General features: G+C 42.3%; 1 protein-coding gene across 2 annotated transcripts in view; it reads right to left on the bottom strand.

Moving 5' to 3' along the window:
- Window positions 1-8,763: 8,763 nt before the first annotated feature.
- The window catches only part of ARFIP1 (ADP ribosylation factor interacting protein 1), a 38,036-nt gene continuing 25,515 nt past the window's right edge, over window positions 8,764-21,284 (bottom strand). For both annotated transcript variants that reach the window (XM_056855615.1, XM_056855616.1), the window contains one exon: window positions 8,764-8,987. In XM_056855615.1, coding sequence (XP_056711593.1) covers window positions 8,829-8,987 — 159 coding nt within the window. In that variant the 3' untranslated portion in view covers window positions 8,764-8,828. The remainder of the gene's footprint in view (window positions 8,988-21,284) is intronic.

Here is a 21,284-nt window from a genome sequence, read left to right as displayed (position 1 = left end):
AATGTAGGTTCAGGTACAGGTAGCTTTCCTTAGCTGTTACGTCAATTGAAAAAATATATCTTTGGTTGTGAGTATGGAGCTGGGGGATAGTATTTTGGATTCATTCAAGCAGAAAACACGAGTTTTCCTTGTGCATTTGGTGAGGGTAAAGAGTTAAGAAGCCTATTCAGAACTGCTGTTTATTTTTGCAGCAATTTTCTTGTTTTCTACACAACTCAATACTTTGTTGGTTACATTTCAGCAGAAAACATTTTGCCTGTTGCACAATAAATGGAATAAACTGTGTTCTTAAGGGGCAGTAAACACTGAACTAGTTACTGCATGCCTTGGCCCCATAAAGACTTTTTTTTTTGTCATAAAGTCACATATGACTTATGGCAATCCATGGTGGGATTTTCAAGAAGAGACATTCAGAGGTGGTTTGCCATTGCCTGTCTCTACGTTGACCCTGGTATTCCTTGGAGGTCTTCCATCCAAATACTTGCCAGGGTCGACCCTACAGGTTGTGTTTTCATCGGTTCTTCCTGTAGTAGGCTGTGGATTGGGAAGAGAATGAAAAATTCTGGAAATAAATGAGTGGCTGCGTCAATGGTGTCACCAGGAAAGGTTTGGTTTTTTGGACCATAGCTTACGCTACCTGGATAATGCTCTTCTATTGGGAGATGGCTTGCACCTCACAAAGGTGGGTAAAAATGTGTTTGGCCACAGCCTTGCAAGCCTGATAAGGAGGGCTTTAAACTAAATCTTCCGGGGGAGCGAGACATTAATTTAAAGCCTCAAGTGAGGACAATAACTGCAAATATAGATAGGAACAAATTGCAGAGGGTAGCACATATGCAAGGGAAAACAGTTCAAAAACTTAACAATGGGAGGGAAACAATCTTAAATAAGATGCCAAGAGGAAGGACCCGTGGTCTAAGGTGTCTCTACACTAATGCACAGAGCATGGGAAATAAGCAGGATGAACTAGAACTTTTAATAGTACAAAGCAAATATGATATAATAGGCATTAAGGAAACCTGGTGGGATGAGTCTTATGATTAGAATGTATTAATTGAAAAGTATAACCTATTTCGGAGAAATAGACCAAATCGGAAGGAGGGAGAAGTAGCATTATACGTTAGGGATGATTACACCTGCGAGGAGATCCAGGTCTTAGACACTGGAACCCAGCTTGAAACCATCTGAGTAAAAATTAAGGGGGAGAAAAATAGTGATTTTCATTGTGGGGGTATATTATAAACCCCCAAGCCAGACTGAGGAGTTAGATGATGCTTTCCTGGAACAGATGTCCAAACATTCAAAAAAGAGAGATGTAGTAGTAATGAGAGATTTCAATTATCCTGACATCTGTTGGAAGGCTAACTCTGCCAAAACAACTAGATCCGACAAATTCCTCACTTCCCTTGCAGACAACTTCATAGTCCAAAAAGTGGAAGAAGCGACAAGGGGAACAGCCATTTTGGATCTGATCTTAACCAATAATGATGACTTGGTTTATAGGGTAGAAGGAGTGGGATCTTTAGGTGGGAGTGACCATGTTCTCCTGGAGTTTGTTATACAGCAGAAAGGAGAAGCAAGAAATAGTCAAACATGTATTCTAGACTTTAGGAATGCTGATTTCAATAAATTTAGGGAACTACTGGGTGTGATCCCGTGGGTGAGAATATTGAATGAGAAGGGAGTACATGAAGGATGGGAAATTCTTCAAAGGGAGATATTGAAGGCGCAATTTAAATCAATTCCCAAAAGGAGAAAAAAAAGGTAGAGGTTTGAAGAAACCAGGGTGGATGTCTAAAGAACTTTTGGTTGAGATAGGATTTAAGAAGGGCATGTACAAGAAATGGAAAAAGGGAGAAATAAACAAAGAGGAATTCAAAAAAGTAGCCAACACATGTAGGGAGAAAGTCAGGAAGGCTAAAGTGCAGAATGAGCTCCCACTAGCCAGGGAAGTTAAAAACAACAAAAAAAGGTTTCTTGCTTATGTCCATAACAAAAGGAAGATCAAGGTAACGATCGGGTCATTGCGTGGAGAGGATGGTGAGTTATTAACAGGGGAGGCAGAAAAGGCAGAATTACTTAAATCCTTTTTTGTATCAGTCTTCTCCCAAAAGGGGAATAGTGCTCAACCTGGGAATAATGGAGCAGAGGATGCAATAGGGGAATTACAGCATAGTATAGACACTGAGATAGTACGGGAATAGCTGGCTACTCTTGATGAATTCAAGTCTCCGGGGCCGGACGAACTGCATCCAAGGATGTTAAAAGAACTGGCTGAAGTGATTTCAGAACCACTGGCAATAATCTTTGAGAATTCATGGAGAACAGGAGAGGTTCCAGCAGACTGGAGGAGGGCTAATGTGGTCCCCATCTTTAAAAAGGAGAGGAAAGAAATCCCAAACAATTATCGCCCAGTCAGCCTGACATCAATACCAGGTAAAATACTAGAGCAGATAATTAAACAGTCTGTAAACACTTAGAAAGAAATACCGTGATCACTGACAGTCAACATGGGTTTCTCAAAAACAGGTCATGCCAAACGAATCTCATATCTTTTTTTGATAGAGTGACAAGTATGGTAGATGAAGGGAATGCTGTAGATGTAGTGTACCTTGATTTCAGTACAGCCTTTAATAAAGTCCCCCATGATCTTCTTGAAACAAAACTAGTAAAATGTGGGCTGGACACTGCTACTGTTAGGTGGATTGGTAATTGGTTGACCAACCGCACCCAAAGGATGCTCATAAATGGCACAACTTAATCCTGGAGAGGAGTGACTAGTGGGGTACTACAGGGGTCTGTCCTGGGATCGGTACTATTTAATATTTTTATAAATGACTTGGATGATGGAATAGAGAGCATGCTAATCAAATTTGCAGATGACACCAAGTTAGGAGGGGTAGTTAATACCCCGGAGGATAGGGTCAGAGTTTAGAATGAACTTGATAGACTGGAGAGCTGGGCCATAAGTAATAAAATGGATTTCAATAGGGAGAAGTGTAAGGTACTTCACCTAGGCAGAAACAACATAAGGCACAGGTACAGGATGGGAGATAGTTGGCTTGACAACAGTACATGTGAAAGAGATCTGGGAGTCTTAATGGACCACAAATTGAACATGAGTCAACAGTGTGATATGGCGGCTAAGAAGGCCAATGCAATTCTGGGCTGCACCAATAGGAGCATTGTGTCTAGATCAAGGGAAGTAATACTACCATTGTATTCTGCATTGGTCAGACTTCACTTGGAATACTGTGTCCAGTTTTGGGCTCCACAATTTAAGAAGGATGTTGACAAGTTGGAGCATGTCCAGAGGAGGGCGACCAGAATGGTCAGAGGTCTGGAATCCATGTCCTATAAGGAGAGACTTAGGGAGTTGGGTTTGTTTAGTTTGGAGAAGAGAAGGTTGAGGGGAGACATGATAGCCATGTTAAATATTTGAAGGGATGCCATATTGATGAGGGAACCAGCTTGTTCTCTGTTGCTCCAGAGACTAGGACACGGAGTAATGGATTTAAACTAATAGAAAAGCAATTCCACCTAAACATTAGGAAGAACTTTCTGACGGTGAGGGCTGTTCAATGGTGGAATGCACTGCCTCGGAGGGTGGTGGAGTCCCCGTCTTTGGAGGTCTTTAAGCAGAGGCTAGAATGGCCATCTGTTGGAAGTGCTTTGATTGTGGGATCCTGCATTGCGGGGCGAGGGTTGGGGTCACTGGGGATGTGGGGGGGGAGGTAGTTGTTAATTTCCTGCATTGTGCAGGGGGTTGGACTAGATGACCCTGGTGGTCCCTTCCAACTCTATGATTCTACTTAGCCTCTGAGATCTGACAAGATCAGGCTAGCTGGGCTATCCAGGTCAGGGCATGTAGACATTACATCCTAGCAATTTCCAATAAACCTGGGAGAAACTGGGAATTAGTGCATCCTTACTGCCAGTGTAGAAACTAAGATTGGCCTCAAAATAGCTCAGAACCATCTGTTTGGAGACAGGGCTGTTGAGAGCCACAATGCCACCCCCAAGACTCTCTTCTGCCCCTCCACACCACCCAACCTAAATAGCATAGAAAAACAAACCACTGCTAGAGCCAGTGTGCTGTAGTGGTTTGAAGCGGTGGTCTCTGATCTGGAGAACCGGGTTTGATTCCCCACTCCTCCACATGAGTGGTGGAGGCTAATCTGGAGAACTGGATTTGTTTCACCACTCCTACACATGAAGCCTGCTGGGTGACCTTGGGCTAGCCATGCTCTCTCAGCCCCACCTACCTCACAGGGTATCTGTTGTGGGGAGGGGAAGGTAATTGTAAGCCGGTTTGATTCTTCCTTAAGTGGTAGAAAAAGTTGGCGTATATAAACTAACTCTTCTTCTAGCTCACATACTTGGGCTCCCAGGGCATCCAAAATTTTACCCACCTGGTCCCCCACCCACCCACCCCCGCAAGCCATTCTTGGAAGGACTAGAGGGAAGTTTAAGTGAGAAGTGCTTATTTATTTTCTGAATATAAGCAGAACGGCTCCAGCTGAAGAGTGCCAGACCATGTCTCAAGGGCACCATTGTTTCCCTGGCTGCACGGCACACTGGCACCGTTTTATTTATTTCCTGCCTGGTGGAACAATCTTTCTGATGACACCAGGGCCCGGCGGGACCTTATGGAATTCCGCAGGGCCTATAAAACAGAATTGTTCCACCATCATATGGTTGAGGCCAGCTACAGTTGTGCTATAAATGCTGGCTTCCCTGTCCTTTCCACCGCTGCGGAATAAAAACTGTGGCCGTATACTACAATTCCCAAGCGCCATTAGGAATTAGAATTTGTGATTTTAATCCATTTAGGGCTGTTTTCATGTATTGTTTTATCTGATTTTATTATTGTATTGTATATTTCATAGATTATGTGAACCACTCTGAGCCTGGCATGCTGGGGTAGAGTGGGTTATAAGTTTGACTAAATAAATAAATAAACACCCCAAGTTTGTCCCCAATAGGGACCCAAGTGCCTTACATAATTCTCTTCTCCTCTACTGTATTCCTACAACAATCCTGTGAGGTAATTTAGGCTGAGAGTGAATGACTGTTCCGAGGTCACCCAGCAAGCTTCTATGGCAAAGTGGGAATTTGAACACTGGTCTCCCGCTACACCAAATCAGCTCTGGACTGGGCTTCTCAGAGTGAACTTCAAAGCAATTCAGGCTCATAGATCAGTATTACCAAACTATATGAAACAGTGATTGTGGTTTAGTTTAAACCATAGTGCCGCTGTTCTAATTTCCTCCTACTCCATCAGGAAAATGTTACCAGTTGCTCATGCCTGGCACACTCTGAATTTGTGACTCCACAATGAGTCCATTAAAAATTTTTCCTACCCTGACAAAAATTCTACCATCTGGTCTGGATCCAGTTCTAGCATAAAGCCCCCTCCTACCAGACAGCATGTGCATCAGCAAAGGCAGAGGGGAAAGCAGCAGCCTCCAAGCCCCTTTCTCTCATGTATGGAGTAATACCTCATTTTCAATGTTTTTTGTATTATTTTCAACTTCTGTAAACTGCGTTGAGGAGCCTTTATTTTGTGTTGAAAATAGGCTAAAAATAAATAGTTAGAGATCTAGCAGAGGACAAGGGAAAGAGTAAACCTTAGAAATTTTTTTAAAAAAAGAGTACAGGAGTTGAAGTTCAGAACATGTGCATTGATACTGAAGAATTATTTCAATGGAGACTTAAAATTGCTCTGCTTTGGTTAGATCACGTTTTATTTAATCCTATTACCACTCATAATTTAATTCAGACCAACAACTAGCTGGTGACATCTTTCAGGAATGCACAAGAGAGACCAGGTTCAACTATAAAGGACATTCTAAGCAGGGGCAGTCTTAGCGATTCTGGGCCCCTGAGCAAAAGTCAAGGATGGGATCTCCCACATCTCTTTTATCCCATCACACACCTCACTCACCAGTGAGTTGTTTGTGACAACGGTGACAGCAGTCCCAGACAGCATGCAGTGTGAGGATGGTTGCAAGAAGGAGCACGTGATACGCTCGTTCCATGTATATGGCCTTTCCCCTGCACAGCTATAGCCTGGTATGCCAGTCAGCCAGGGCAGCTGGCTGCCATCAACAAGACAGGACTGGCACACAGAGGACGAGGAGGCGCTTCAAAACACATGTTCTGCCCATGCCTTGATTCAGTTGCCACCTGAAGGGGCAAACAGCCTCTGTCCCTCACTATTGCCTCTCGAGTTGCTGCTCCAGCAGAGAGGGCAACTGAAAGGCAACCAGGGGACTATCCAGTGCAGCTCCACGTCCCCCAGCACGGGGCCCAAGGCAGCTCCCGACTGCTCCATAGCTTACACCGCTCGTGATTCCAAGAAGTTGCAAAGTCAGAGTCGAGGTCATAAGAAGAAATCTATTTCCATTTACATCCTGCAGTTTCTTAAGCATGAATAAAGTGTGATTGTCACTAATCATCAATACAAATATTCACTCTGCTAGAACTCCAGTCCCTTCCTTCTAATTAGTGTAGCACAAATGAGCATGCTGGCATAAAAATAAAAGGGTGAATACAAACCTTGCACAAAAAAAGTTTTCCACTTGGTTTGTGGATTTTAATGTTTTTGGTTCTTGCTCAGACTCCGCACTACGCAGTTCTCAGTAGGCAACACTTAGTTCTTTTGCGTACTCCCCCTCAGTATCAAAAGCAGCTTCCCCTACAGCATGGGGGCTGACGTTCAAGAAAATGAAATCCAAACCCCCCTTGTGCAATGGGAGGCTGTTAGGTTGTTCTTAGAATACTGGTATGTGCTTTCTGGAAGTTAAAAAAACAAAAAAAAACAAAACCAGAGTTCAAGGTAAATAAAATGTTAAATTTCATAGCTAAGATTAGATGCACAAAATTTCAGTCCAGCCATTAACTGCACTTCACTATCAAGAGCATATAAAGGGCTTGTTAATGAAGATAGATCACGATGGGTAGCCATCTGTAACAGTAGAAAAGAACAAGAGTCCAGTAGTACCTTGCAGACTAACAAAATTTCTGGCAGGGTATGAGCTTGCATGAGTCACAGCTCACTTCTTCAGAGACTCACGAAAGCTTATACTCTGCCAGAAATTTTGTTAGTCTTCAAGGTGCTACTGGACTCTTGCTCTTTTCTGTTGTTAATGAAGAGTATGCCTCTTTGTTAAATGTGGCATAACAGAATCGTTATTAAAGTATTGCTAATTAGACTGTAACATCTTGCAACCACTAACTAAAAATCACCTCAGAGGCACCTCCCCCCTCCCAATTTCTGGTCATAGGCCTTCACGGGAGCAAGGAGTACTGTTGATAGGAAAGTGGGCAAACACGTGGAAAGGAGTGAATTTCCAGTGAATATCTTGATTTTTGGTGGAGCCCGACTTCAGCTATTAGTCATTAGAGCCACTATAGGAAAAGGAAGACAGGCCTACACAGCAGACTTCCCCTTGCACCTTTTAATCTTATTCCCTAGGATGGATGCTGATACAAGTCTCAGGGCTACTGAGCAGGAAAAGAAAGTTTGTGAAGGACTTTAATGCACAAATCCAATAAAATCAATGAAACCAACTGCAGCAAACACCTTTAGTACGAATACAAAGTTAATAAAGACACACTCTCAGGAACGGTAACAAAGTTATTGTAAGAGAAAACATCTAAACAGCAAAAAAAATCATGAAAATCTGAGGCAGTAAAATAATAAGGAATGATTTCAAATGTAACTGATACACACTTTACATTAAGACTGAAACACAATCATTTTATGAAGCAACAGAATCTATTTCAACATATAATACATAATTATACAATCCATATAAAGCTGTGATAAGTTATTTTAAGTAGTTCGTCATATAAACACAAAGAGCAGTAGACCATGTGCAAATGAGGATGCTCCAAAAGAATAATTTTTAAAGCCTAGAAGAGTAAAAAGAATTGTACATTTAATAAAGGTTATACAATTGACCAAAAAAGAAAGGAAGGAACAGAACAAGTCACATTACACACTGTGACATAGACTGCAGTTCAAACAAGCACATATGTCTCTGACTGATCTTAGTCTGTATTTTGTTTTGTTTTTTAAAGAAAACCAAAGAGGACTTCCTACAGATTATTCACACTGTTGTCAAAGGAAAGCTGGAAAAGGCACTTCTGATTTTAAGGCAACTATGGTATTTTTAAATAGAAAGTTAAAAACGGAGTTAGTATGGAAAAGTCTACTTCCCTGGCAGGTCATCATTGGACTGCTAAACTGTATGTTCAACATTTTAGACCAAGAAGGTAAGAAAGAAGTCTGCATTTATGCTTCTGAACATACAATGGAGAAATCTAACTTTTAAAAAGGTATTTGCTGCAATTCCACATATCAGCCAGGCAGCTGATACTTTGTGGATGCTGCGTGAAGGCTTTATATTATTCTGCAAAATATTTATTTCCCCCAAAAAACACAATTACATGAAAAAAGAACATTTAGAGAAGTTTAATACATTTATATAAAATATCAGATGTTGATACAAATCAGGATCTTCTGCCTTTAGGTATTTCTCATCTAGCCACCATAATTACCAGAGACCAAAAACATTTGTCAGTGCAAATCTCTATTTCCCTACTACAGAAATAACCATCACCTTCACATAAAAATATTTGTTTTTGAAATGACAAATTGCATTTGGTTACATTAACCCCCCCCCCCAATTACAACAGTATTCTTTACCAAGGGGAAAGAAATTAAAGCCACTTGAGCGTGTATTATTCAAAAGGTTCTCTTTATCCAAGTTCCTTGATCCTCAAGATTCTAAGATGACCATGGATCTTCATGCCAAGGTTTATTGCTGCTCTTCAAGCCAAGATGGTGCATCTACTCCAGGTGTTTTCAATTTGATATGGAATAGTTTAAGTGTCTGTTCAAGCTGCTTCTGATTCCCTGCAAAGTATGCTGCGACAGCATTGTGGAACAGAACAAGCTGATTGTGCAGTACCTTGACCTGTTAGACAAAGACAGGCAAGGTTAAAGATGGGAGATTAGTCACTGAGTATTAGAACAGTATTAAAATATCTCTCAAATGTTCCACTGATATTTATTTTCCCATTTATATGGAACCTACATACTTCACATTCAATATAGCCCCAGCAGAGCATATCAGGAATCAGTGGTCTCATGCAAGAAGGTAAATGTGTTGAACACATGAAGCTGCCTTATACTGAATCAGACCCTTGGTCCATCAAAGTAGTAGAAAAGAGCAAGAGTCCAGTAGCACCTTAAAGACTAACAAAAATATTTTCTGGCAGGGTATGAGCTTTCGTGAGCCACAGCTTACTTCTTCAGATACAGCTAGAATGTACTAGAATTGCCCTGACCTGGATGGCTAGCCTGATCTCGTCAGATCTCAGAAGCTAAGCAGGGTCGGCCCTGGTTAGTATTTGGATGGGAGACCACCAAGGAATACCAGGGTTGCTGTGCAGAGGAAGGCACTGGCAAACCACCTCTGTTAGTCTCTTGCCATGAAAACCCCAAAAGGGGTCGCCCTAAGTCGGCTGCGACTTGATGGCACTTTACACACACACACACACACATATAATGAAAAATACAACTTTACATCTAGTGGAGTGGACTTATTCATAGCTGAACATCTGCTCAAACCCACAAGTGTGGAAGACCAAAATGTTCTTCAGCAGAGAGGCTCTACATAGTAATAGAAGTCTGCCCAAGTCTGTTAAATCGAATAAAAATCTTCTATAGCCCAAGAACATGCAAGCATTGTATAAAGGTAAAGGTGTGCAAGCACCAGGTCATTACTGACCCATGGGGTGATGTCATATCACGGCTTTTACTAGGCTTGCCATTTCTTTCCCCAGTCGTCTACACTTTACCTGGAGACACTTCAGGTTTTTAGGTAAGTGGTTGGGGGGGATGGGATCCCCGTACAAGCTGGCAAGAGAGAGGGGCCTGGGGGGGGAGGAAGAACAGCTCAGAGCAGCGGTAGGCAAGACAGTGGGGCTAGGGGGTAGGTGGAGGCCTTGCCACACTCACCCTGGAGCAACACCAGGTGAGCCAGCAAAAGAGTGGGGCAGGCGAAGAAGCCTACAGCTGCGATGGGGGGGATAATGGGATTCCCATGACTTTTGTGGGTCCCACTTTTCTATATACAATCGTGAAAATAGCCAAATTTGATGATACTTAACTGGTGACTGTTGCTGTGAACATGCAAGACAGATCTTTCTACAAACATGAAAATGGCCCCAGGTTTGCAGAAAAAAGGGAAATCTAAAAAAATAATAATACACTGGGGGGTTTAAACCCCCCCAAAATGATAAATGGAGCACTTTTAAGCAACAGATTCCCTCAGTAGCCATTGCTAGGCAACCACAGATTCCAGGCTTGGTTCTGTCAGTAAAAGACAGGGGGAGGAGGCAAGGCCCTTTCCAGGACTAGCTTGGTCTTTGAGGGAGGACTCATAGAATCATAGAGTTGGAAGGGACTACCAGGGTCATCTAGTCCAACCCCCTGCAGAATGCCTCCCCCCACATCCCCAGTGACCCCAATCCTCCCCCCGCCATACAGGATCCCACAATGACTCATTGGGGCCAGGCCTGACCAGGGTTGCCAGCTCCAGGTTGGGATATTCCTGGAGATTTTGTGGTGGAGTCTGAGGAGGGCAGGATTTGGGTTGGGGAGAGGCCACAGCCAAATATAATGCCATTAAGTCTAACCTCCAAAGGAATCATTTTGTCCAAGGGGGCAGATCTCTGTCATCTGGAGTTCAGTTGTAATTCTGGGAGATCTCCAGGTCCTAGCAGCAGCCTCTGAGTGACTTGATACCACCCAGCTTGCATGGCTCAACTGGGCTGGGCTGCTTGTTACTGTTCAACAGCAGCCACCCTATGAAAGGTACTGTGATGTAGCAGTTAGTTTCAGAGAAGGGTCTGGGAGACCCAGGTTTGAATCCCTATCTTACTGTGGAAGCTCACTGGGTGATTTTGGACTAGTCACATACTTTGAGCCTAACCTACCTCACAGGGCTGTTGCGCAGGTAAAAAGGAGAGAAGAATAATGTAAGGTGGTGTATAAATGAAGTAAATACACAATAAACCTAGCTGAAGATGGGAGGCAGATGTAGGGTAGGTTGGTGAATGGGTGAAGAGAGAATAAGGCAGGGAAAGGGAGAGGATACGGGGGCTGCCTGGAGGAGGGAAAGAGGAGGTGGTGTGGGTAGGGGTGCCACATCACAGGTCCTTGTGGGTTCCCACTTGAGTCATATAATTTGTTATAAAGAAATCTCACAGAATGTAGCTACCATTCACATCTTCAGAACTTCAACAGGCAGGGCAAGGCAGAGAGGCATAGGCTCAATTGCATATTTATTTACGTTATTTATATTCCGCCTTTCTCACTGGGACTCAATGTCGGATTGCACACAGCACATCAATAAAATTAACAGGATGGGACATCCAATAATCAGTGCAGTAGGATTACGACTGTAGAAATTCAGAACCAACCAGAAATCTGAAACGTGCACAGTTGTGCCCAGGTTCTTTCCCCCTCCCTTGAAGAAAGCTGGTTTTTTTCGGGCTCACCTCCTGTTCCTTCTACACCTCTCAGCACTAACAAGTATTTTCATTTGAATGGTAAATGTTGCTATCTCCAGTTTCTTAAGGTATCACTGGTAGTTGCATTTTTATAGACAAGAAGCCCTTCCCCAAGTGTGACTTTCAAAATGGCCTTGTGCCAGAGGGAGAACAAAAAAACACCCAGCAACAGAGGAGTCAGAGAAAGCAGGGCGATACTGACGGAAGAATCTGGCGAAAGGGTCAGTTAACGGGAGAGCAGGCTAAGGATAGAGGGTTGGATCCACCAGAGATCCTGCATGAGCAGCATTTCACAGGGCATTTTGGACTGCAGGAGAGAGGAGGCAGGGAAGTCATGCTTCATTCATGGAAATCCCTTCCACCTGTGAAAACCTTCCAGTACATCCAAGCCAGAATCCTTGAACTGAAAATTACTGATTTATAGCACGGCGCTATGGATTAAGTGTAACATTTTAACAGGAGCATACATAGTGAACAACTTGCCTGAAAAACACTCCCTGGTACTATTTAAAACCTGCCATCCTACTTCTCTATGCTCACTGTTTATATTTATTTCAGTTTGTGATATTTGAAACAAAACTTGTATTCTTTTAAAAAACTGAACCAGAATAATCTTGTCAGTTTACCTCACAATTAGTACTAGTGGTTTTTATACCCAAGCTTGAATTTCTCTTCCCTTGAAGCTTTATTCTTCCGGGGTCCCCCAGAGCAGTGGAGAAGGTGGAAAAGAGACACAATTTCATTGGAGGTGGCCAAGAAGCCATCACTATCCTCCTCTATATTATCATCAACCCATGTCTTCATGCGTAACTCAGATAACAGGCAGTGTGCATGCAAAATAATACTGATATTTTTCATCTTTGTTCCACTCTCCATTTCAACATGGGACCAGCTTCTGCCTGCTAGTTACATGAGGTCAAGAAAAAAAAAAAAAGAGAATGTCTGGCCATTAATACCTCAGTTGACTGAAAATAAGGAGGGTAAGGACTGCACCTAATCTCATCACACACACTGAGGATACACAGCAACTCCAGAGAGCCATCAGCTTGTTCAAGGCCTCTTAGCAATTAATCAGGGCATTAAGCTGAAAAAGAATTCTGCCGTTACCACCTTTTCAAAAGAAATAACTGTGTCCACATTAACATTTCTCCATTACAGATTCTCCATTCAGACCGATTTAAATTGGAACAGTTTCCATTTTCTGCCTAAAGCCCAGCTCTGTGAGGTAATCAGGACTGCCTCCAAACACAGCTCCTCTCCCCTTACATGTACGTCCATCCTCTTCCCAGGACCCTGGGACTTCTTTTATCTTCAACCACCCTTCTTTTATCCTTCAGCCAAGGTAGCCTACCTGTGTGCTCACCGCGACTGCCTCTATCTTTCCAAGCCTAGAGAGAAAAGGATCAAACCTTTGGCCCTATAATTAGGGCCAGGATCTGTCCCCAAGTACACTTCGGCTGACAATTAACCATCCATGTTTGTGTAGCTGTGAGGCATTAGTTCTAGAGCCATTTCTTTTCCCTTTGCATTATTTACTGCTGAATGCTCAAACTGCTTCCATACAGGAGTATTTCCCTGTGCTGGATGCCCCGCCATTTTGGGACACTTCCACATGAAGTGACACTCTGAGAATGACTTGGAGTGGTCCTGGGACTTTCTCCTTTGAACCAGCTCAAAGTAAGAAGTGAGGTTTAACTGTAGTATCGGTTGTGGACTCTTCACCCACAGCCAATACAGAAAGCGGGGCAGAGCCGAACTCTACATCCCCCACTTAGTCCTATGGCTTTCCCCTCCCAGTTCACATTGAAGCCATTGTGCCCCTTTAACTGTGGGGGGAAGGGGAGGTTGCTAGGCTGCAGGAACAATATTAGCACTGCTGACATAATGAAGAGGCATGCAGATGCTGCCCCTGTCCACCTCCATCCCACTCAGCTGCTGCCCCCACCTATGTGCAAAAGCAGCCTCAGACTCCTGCCTTGAGAATCTGACCTTTGCTTGAATGACATGGATTGGTAGAAGAAGAAGAGTTGGTTTTTATATGCCGATTTTCTCCACCTTTAAGGAATCTCAAACCGACTTACAATCACCTTCCTTTCCTCTCCCCACAACAGAAACCCTGTGAGGTAGGTGATGCTGAGAGAGCTCTAACAGAGCTGTGACTAGCCCAAGGTCACCCAGCAGGCTTCATGTGTAGGAGTAGGGAAACCAACCCGGCTCACCAATTAGCCTCCGCCGCTCATGTGGAGGAGTGGGGAATCAAACCCGGGTCTCCAGATTAGAGTCCACTGCTCTTAACCACTACACCACGCTGGCTCTCTCTCTTGTATGTTTATGTGTACACATTCTAGTGACAGGTATTAGTGCTGTATACTTGATATTATTGTGATTGCTTGAGTTTGCTAATGAGTCTAGATCAACTGCTTGTGCTAGTCCCCTCAATTAACTCTATCTTGACTACCGGTAATCCTCCCAAGGAAGTATCACCGCTTTGTCGATGCCCAACCTGAGGAAGCTCCTTTGGCCTAAACCAACAGCTCCTTTAGCAAAGCAGCAGAAGGAAAGTTTCTTCCTACTGCTCAGGCTACTTTTAATGTGGCTTTGGCCAAATTAGAAAGTGGTCCTTATTCACACTGACATATGTCTACCATACAGGCATCTTCCTGATTACAGACGGAACTACTCTAAAAGTGCTCAAGACAACGTTGTTGATATAACTCACAATACAGGTAACAAGTAAGCCACCTAAGGATCCTGGATAACTTGGGAAATAAGTGACCATGAACAAATAGCTGCATAGAAAAACAGTGGGCTGATTCCAACATATTTCCTAACTTCTTGTAGGTTATCCGGGCTGTGTGACCGTGGTCTTGGTATTTTCTTTCCTGACGTTTCACCAGCAGCTGTGGCAGTCATCTTCAGAGGAGTAACACTGAAGGTGTCCTTCAGTGTTACTCCTCTGAAGATGCCTGCCACAGCTGCTGGCGAAACGTCAGGAAAGAAAATACCAAGACCCCGGTCACACAGCCCGGATAACCTACAAGAACAAATGAACTCTGACCGTGAAAGCCTTTGACAATATATTTTCTAACCTTCTTTTGCTTAACCTAAATACGCAGGGAAGCAGCCAAAAAGTAGCAAAAATTGAACTGGTGTAAACTAAAATATGATTGTGAAGAGAGGCATTGTCTGCTGAACATGCAACTGCACTAACAACACTAAAGCCATGCCTCCTTCCATTTTCTGGCCTTCTCTCCCATGTAAGTGTTTAAAGTAAGTACGGAGATACAATATCTTCAATTTATATTGAAGAACAATGGTCTACTGTATATAACCACATTCTGAAGACTGACGTTTTCTTAAGAGGAGGCAGCAATCTCCACCCAGTTCCCGCTCCCACAATAGACTTCTACTGCTGTTCCTAAGGGCCCACTGACCCCCCGGAACAAACTGTGGTAGGGGACAATCTGGTGGACTGCAGCCCCCTCTTAAGAAATCTTGACGCCCCCTTTCTTGTGGTTAGATAAAAGCAACTGAGTTGCTTGAACTATGTTGTGTGTGTGTGTTAAGTGCCGTCAAGTCGCTTCCGACTCATGGCGACCCTATGAATGAAAGTCCTCCAAAATGTCCTATCTTTGACAGCCTTGCTCAGATCTTGCAAACTGAAGGCTGTGGCTTCCTTTATTGAGTCAATCCATCTCTTGTTGGGTCTTCCTCTTTTCCTGCTGCCCTCAACTTTTCCTATCATGACTGTAAAAGTTCAGGGAGCTATCAGTGTTGTATGAACTTGAAATAGCAACACCTAACATAGTTCACAGTCATGAACTATGTTAGGTGTTGCTATTTCAAGTTCATGCAACACTGATAGCTACCTGAACTTTTACAGTTGGTTGGATTACACATTAAATAAACATGACTTTAGATAATATTTCTTTTCTTCTATAAGCCAATATGTACTCTGGCAGTCATGCAACACACATTTAAATAAAATATGTGAAAAAAAAGCAGTGTTGCGGCTGCAATTTGTCATTGTTTACTACCGCCTCTTCCATTACCTTATCTATTTCCAGTCCTCTGGGCATTTGTAACTAAAGGCTGGGAAGTATACCTGTAAGTGAACTAGGTGGGATGAATGCAGTGTTCAAATAATATGAACAAATGATTCTAATACGCAGATAGCACACCTAGGCAATGTCATTATGTTTTACTGACTTTAAATTGTCGATTCAGACGTATATATTTACTTGTAGTGTACTACAGATTTATTCAGACAGTCCATAATAGAGCAACACCTGAAAATTAAAAACAAAAAACTTGTCAAGTATACCTCGGAGATATTGCAGATTCGGTTCCAGACCACTGCAGTAAAGAGGAAACCGCAATACAGCAAGTCACTCAAAGTTTTGTTTCCCAGTGCATATAAAAGCTATGTTTACACTATACTGTAGACTATGAAGTGTCCAATAGCATTATTTCTAAAAAAAAAATTGTAATAATAATGGAAAAGTAGGAAATATTGGGAGAACTACCAAAATGTGACACAGAGATATGGAGCACATGCTGTTGGAAAAATGGTGCAGATAGACTTGCTCAAAAACGCAATATCTGCGAAGCGCAATAAAGCAAAGTTCAATAAAACAAGGTATGCCAGTATATAAAACTAAAAAGGGCTTGATGAAGTTTCATTTAGACAGCCAGAATTGGTATCTCCATAATATTGACTGGGTGGTGGAAAAAGAGTAAAGGCGCTATTAGAAACCTAGGCAAACAGGAATAGGAAATGAAATGAAAGACATGTTAGTGATATACTGTACCCCAAATTACACACATTCAATTTGCACCAAAACTTCTGCTACTTCTTTAAGTATTGGCCTAAATGGACTATTGCTTTAAATAGGATTGGTCTGCCTACCATCAATGGTGTGTGGCTTTAATTGAAAAACCATGTTAAGAGCTTGGGAGTCTTGCTGGATCCTGTTTACTTGTCAGAAAACAGGTACACGACAATGAAAATTGCTTCCAGCTACATCTAGCTAGGAAGCTGGCTCCTGATTTGGCCATTCTGACCCAAGCTTCAGTAACCTTCAGGCCAGATTACTGTAACACAATCTGTATGGGGGTGCCCTTGAAGACAATTTGGAAACTGCAGCAGGTACAAAATATGGCAGCCTGGTTGTTATCTGGGGCTAGCTGGAGGGACCGTGTCACTCCTATTCTGAGGTCCCTTCAAAGGCTCTCACTTGGTTTCTGGGTCCAATTCAAGTTGTTGGGGCTCACCATTAAAGCCCTCCATACTGCATTTGCTAGCAGACATTTGACAATGTTCTGCTGGGACAGATGACGGTCCTGGAAATACCTTTCTATGATACTACTTTGTTCTTCACCATTTTCCATGGCTCTACGGAATGCCAAAAAGATTGTAAAATGGTCTGTTACATATGTGGAGAGTTTTCAGGGAGCTAGCTCTGTTCTTGCCACTGATCAACACTTACTCTGGCATTTTTCTCAGTTAAAGGAGTCATTCAAAAAGCATTTCTGGAAACAAACAAGGCACAGGAAATGGCATGCTGAAGCTTATAATGGGCATTCCAAACCACAATACTGGCAAGGCCTTGTGACTGTGAGGCAGTGAGCAGCTTGTTAAGCACTGTAATCATTTGCAAGCCCAGAAAAGACAGAATTGGGTATTTCCATGACACACAGGTGGGATACTTCAGTGCAGATGCCTCTTTTTTTGTGAACATTAACTTTCTTTAGGTCTGAACAGTTGTATTTTAAGGCACACATCTTTAAGGTGCAACTTACCAACAATTTTGCTTATTTAAATTTAAGATTATTGATGGTCTTGAAATCTCTTACACAGGTAGCCTCAAATCATTTAATTATTACAAAAAACTGGACACCTCTCTCAAAGTGTAAACCTCAAAATGTACCTCAAAATGGCTAAGGGCAGTTTGCTTTCTTGGTGGCCTGAAATTAAGACATACATATTTACAAAAAAGGTCTCGACATTTCTACCTTGCATGAAAACTGGAAGAAAACCTTGTACTCTAAACGAGGCCATAATTTCAGCATAAGAAACTCATTCTGCACATGGGATGCAATGCGGAGGTACAGGGCCCCCACTGTATCTTCAAAATTGGGTTAGGAGAAGTGGCATCTGTAGTAGCAGCAAGGAATGCTTGTAGAAAGCATCACCACTTAAAAACAGCATATCTACAAACTATCCGGTATAAAAGTTCATAATGTATGGAACAGAGATTTCTAAAATACATCATCATGCATGAATTCTTAGAGAAGTGCAGCTCATTGTTTACAGTCAGTATAGAAAGACCATGAAGCTACTGAAATGGATACTGATTGTTGTTCTGCAACCCAGAAAAGAATTGTGTCATGCTACAAAGGAACATGACATACTATAAACTTTCCTGAGATGAAGAATCCTTCAGCAGTCTCACTTAAGATTTAATTCTACTTCCAGAAAGGGACAGAGAGAGCTGCTTTAAAGCAGTGCAGAGTATAGAAACCAGTGACTTAGGGAAATAACGATAGGCTTCCTTCCCTCCTATCTGCCCTTTAAGATTAACACAGTTCAAAACACAATACTGCAATTTCCCTGACGTCATTTCAAAGACTAACAGTGCAATCTTATGCAGACGTACTCCAGTATAAGCACACTGATTTCAGTGGAATGAGACTTGAGTAATACTGCATAGGATTGCACTGTAAGTGGACTCCCTTGCAGTATCAGAAAGAGAACCACTTAGAAAAGCTTTTTTTTTTCAAATTGGAGGAGAGCAAAGTTATTTTTAAACAGCCCACCATTTTTATTACTTCTGTGTCATTCAATATCAAGAATCTAAGGGCTCAGTCATTGCTTCTTCAATTTTCTTCTGACTTCTGGGACACCTAGCTTTCAAAATAGTAGTCCAGTGCTATGGTTGGATTATGCCCTGTAAGTGAGGCTCATGTGACAAATATCTGGCACATTAAACAATCCTTCTACACACAGAAAATGAACATGTCAGGGAAGGCTAGGCTTGACTTTTTTTTTACAACACCTGGCTTTTGAGGACAGGAAATTTTATACACATACATAGAAAGAAGCAATCATGATCTCCACCCAACCTACAAGCATAAAGTATCAGTGTCTCTGCCTGTTAGTACCCATTCTGCACGCCATGAGCCTAGTTTCTTTGCACTAGAGAAAGAACCTTTTACAACCGTGGACTTTCCATACCCTACTGTCATCAGCACCTCAAATGAAGTTGACAGTTTATACTCAACAGCGCAGGACGCAAAGTACTGTCACCCACCTTCCTAAGGCTGTCAACAACCTTCCTTGTACACTGAGAGAATTTTGTTGGGCCAATCAGTGTACAATAAAGCATCAAACACTCTTCCATGTTCGGGAAAGCTGTCCTTCCCTACGAACTAGGAAGTAAGCCATAATCCCATACTGAGGGCCACAATTCCATACTAAACAGGAAACCAATAGCTTTCCTTTCCCCCCTTCTGCTTTTTGCTACTGACACATATAGAGGATCCATCAGCATATTTTGAATAGCCAAGTAGCATACATGCTGGCACAAGAACCTTAGTTGGGACTACATCCCATATTATAATTTGTTAGCTGCATTGCATTCCCATGACTGAATTCCATCTGAGTGACTTGTTCAGAACACACCTATGAATAGAAACCCCAATATGCAAAGTGGCTCCAGTGAGAGGCTGCTTGGGAATGAACACAATTTGTCTCAGCCATCTACACATTGAGATCATCACTTCCTATCTTTCTGCTGTTCAAGCTCATCTGCAGTAATTTTCAAATTGTAAATATTAAGATATGGTCTCAATAAGGCCCATTTGTATATATCTTACATGTTTCAAATGGAGATTAGGGCAAAGGCTCCTCCCGCCTCATGATAATAATGAACATATAAACACAGGAAATGTAAGAGGAATTAGTGATGTCAAAAGATTAGATCATCTCTAAGCAACAGGGATCCACAGATTTAGGATGCTATATTCTTTTAGCACTCTATACTTTACAGCCAAGGAAGGACCTGGTACACCCGAGTCCGGCTGTTCACATGCAAAAGGGAGGGGTGTTTGTAAAGAAACTAGGGTACATTAGAAAGTCACCCCACAGCTTACCCGATTGAACTTGTCTACCTGAAAAATAGTTCTGCTGGGTAGGCCCTGACATGGTAAGTCAACCAGGCTGGGAGAAAAAAGTTGAAAGCAACTCCCAAGATTACAGAGAAACAAAATCTGTAACGTTTAACTGAGAAATCCACACATCTGAATGCAGAGTTTCTGGATTTCCATCATGATGTGCCTCAAAACCAAAGGGAGCTTATGAGAACGAGTTATTCTCTTCAAATCCTTGGATGCTTTGTGGGGCTGGATAGATGCTTAAAGGCAACACTATGCTAACAACATAACCAGCATTCACAGGCGCTTCAAAATCTTTCTCCAAGTCTAGGAGTACTTAGTAAGGTAGAAGACCTTTCAGGCCCGTCACAGATTATACCAAGCCCCTGCTGAAAACCCACTAGGGGTAAAACTTGAAGATCTGGTCTGAATTTCAGCTTGGGTGGCATTCCCATTAATAACTAATATTTCACAGCACTCATATTTGACATGAGGTCAGTTAGAAGTCTACTGTCCATACTGTTTAGTTTCTCATGCTGCATAAATTTTAAGGATTTCATGTCACCTACGATTTATTGAAGAGTTGTATATTTACTCCAAATGTAGAGATATGTTATTTCAGAAAATTCCAATCTCTCATAGTTGCCACTTAAAATATGTAGCCATCTGCAATAATGTGGATCTGACTGGTTGAATTTCATGGAGCACCATCTGTGCAAACACAGACTGGGCTGGTGTAACAGGCAGTGCTACCAACTGTCAAGGATTCTTGACATTTTGCAGACTATTAGTGCACAATCAGTACACCTTTTACTCATTGTGAAGACAGAAAGACAGATCTCAAATAATTTATCTTAACATCTGAAGCTGCCAAACCACCTTCCCCTCAGGGCATCTACAGGGAATGAGGTAATAGTAACAGTATTCAAGGGAAAGCAACTGTAGCAACACAAACCCTCAAATGACTATCACAGTTTTTGTAAAAGAACTGAAGGGGGGAATTTTCATGAAGTTAGAAGACTTCTTGTATCAGAGAAAAACCCCAAAATTAAAACTCCTCACCTTAATCTGAGGGGAATTTCTCCTGACCCACCCCACCCCATTCTGTCTTGTGGTTATGGCCATGGATTCCACACAAAGTGAAAACTCAACTGATGGAACAGGGAACTGTGATAAAAATACATGAGTAACCATTTTGGACTTTCACCCCTCTGCAGATCCATAAACTATGGACTTTCAAACACTGCATGAGTTCCAATAGATGGGACTCAACATACCACTGATTTGGAGATAAGGCAGAAACAAAAGGTAGCTTCATAATTCATTGTGTGTATAAGAGGTTAAGCAGAGGGAGTGAGGAAAGAGCTTCCCTCCTTTTCCCTATATGCCTTCACGATATCCCCTTGCATCTTCCCATGGAATTTATACAGGGACCCAGTAGTCATACCCCAAAATCATTAGCTGACAAAAGCAAGCCTTGGGCTAGATCCAAAGGTGTAATGACCCTAACTACAAAGGAATGGCACTTTTTTTGCTGGAGG

This window comes from Euleptes europaea, chromosome 9, assembly GCF_029931775.1.
Source record: "Euleptes europaea isolate rEulEur1 chromosome 9, rEulEur1.hap1, whole genome shotgun sequence".
Lineage (NCBI taxonomy): Eukaryota > Metazoa > Chordata > Lepidosauria > Squamata > Sphaerodactylidae > Euleptes > Euleptes europaea.
The sequence above is the reverse complement of the archived record's forward strand: the minus strand, read 5'-3'. Positions and strand labels throughout refer to the sequence as shown.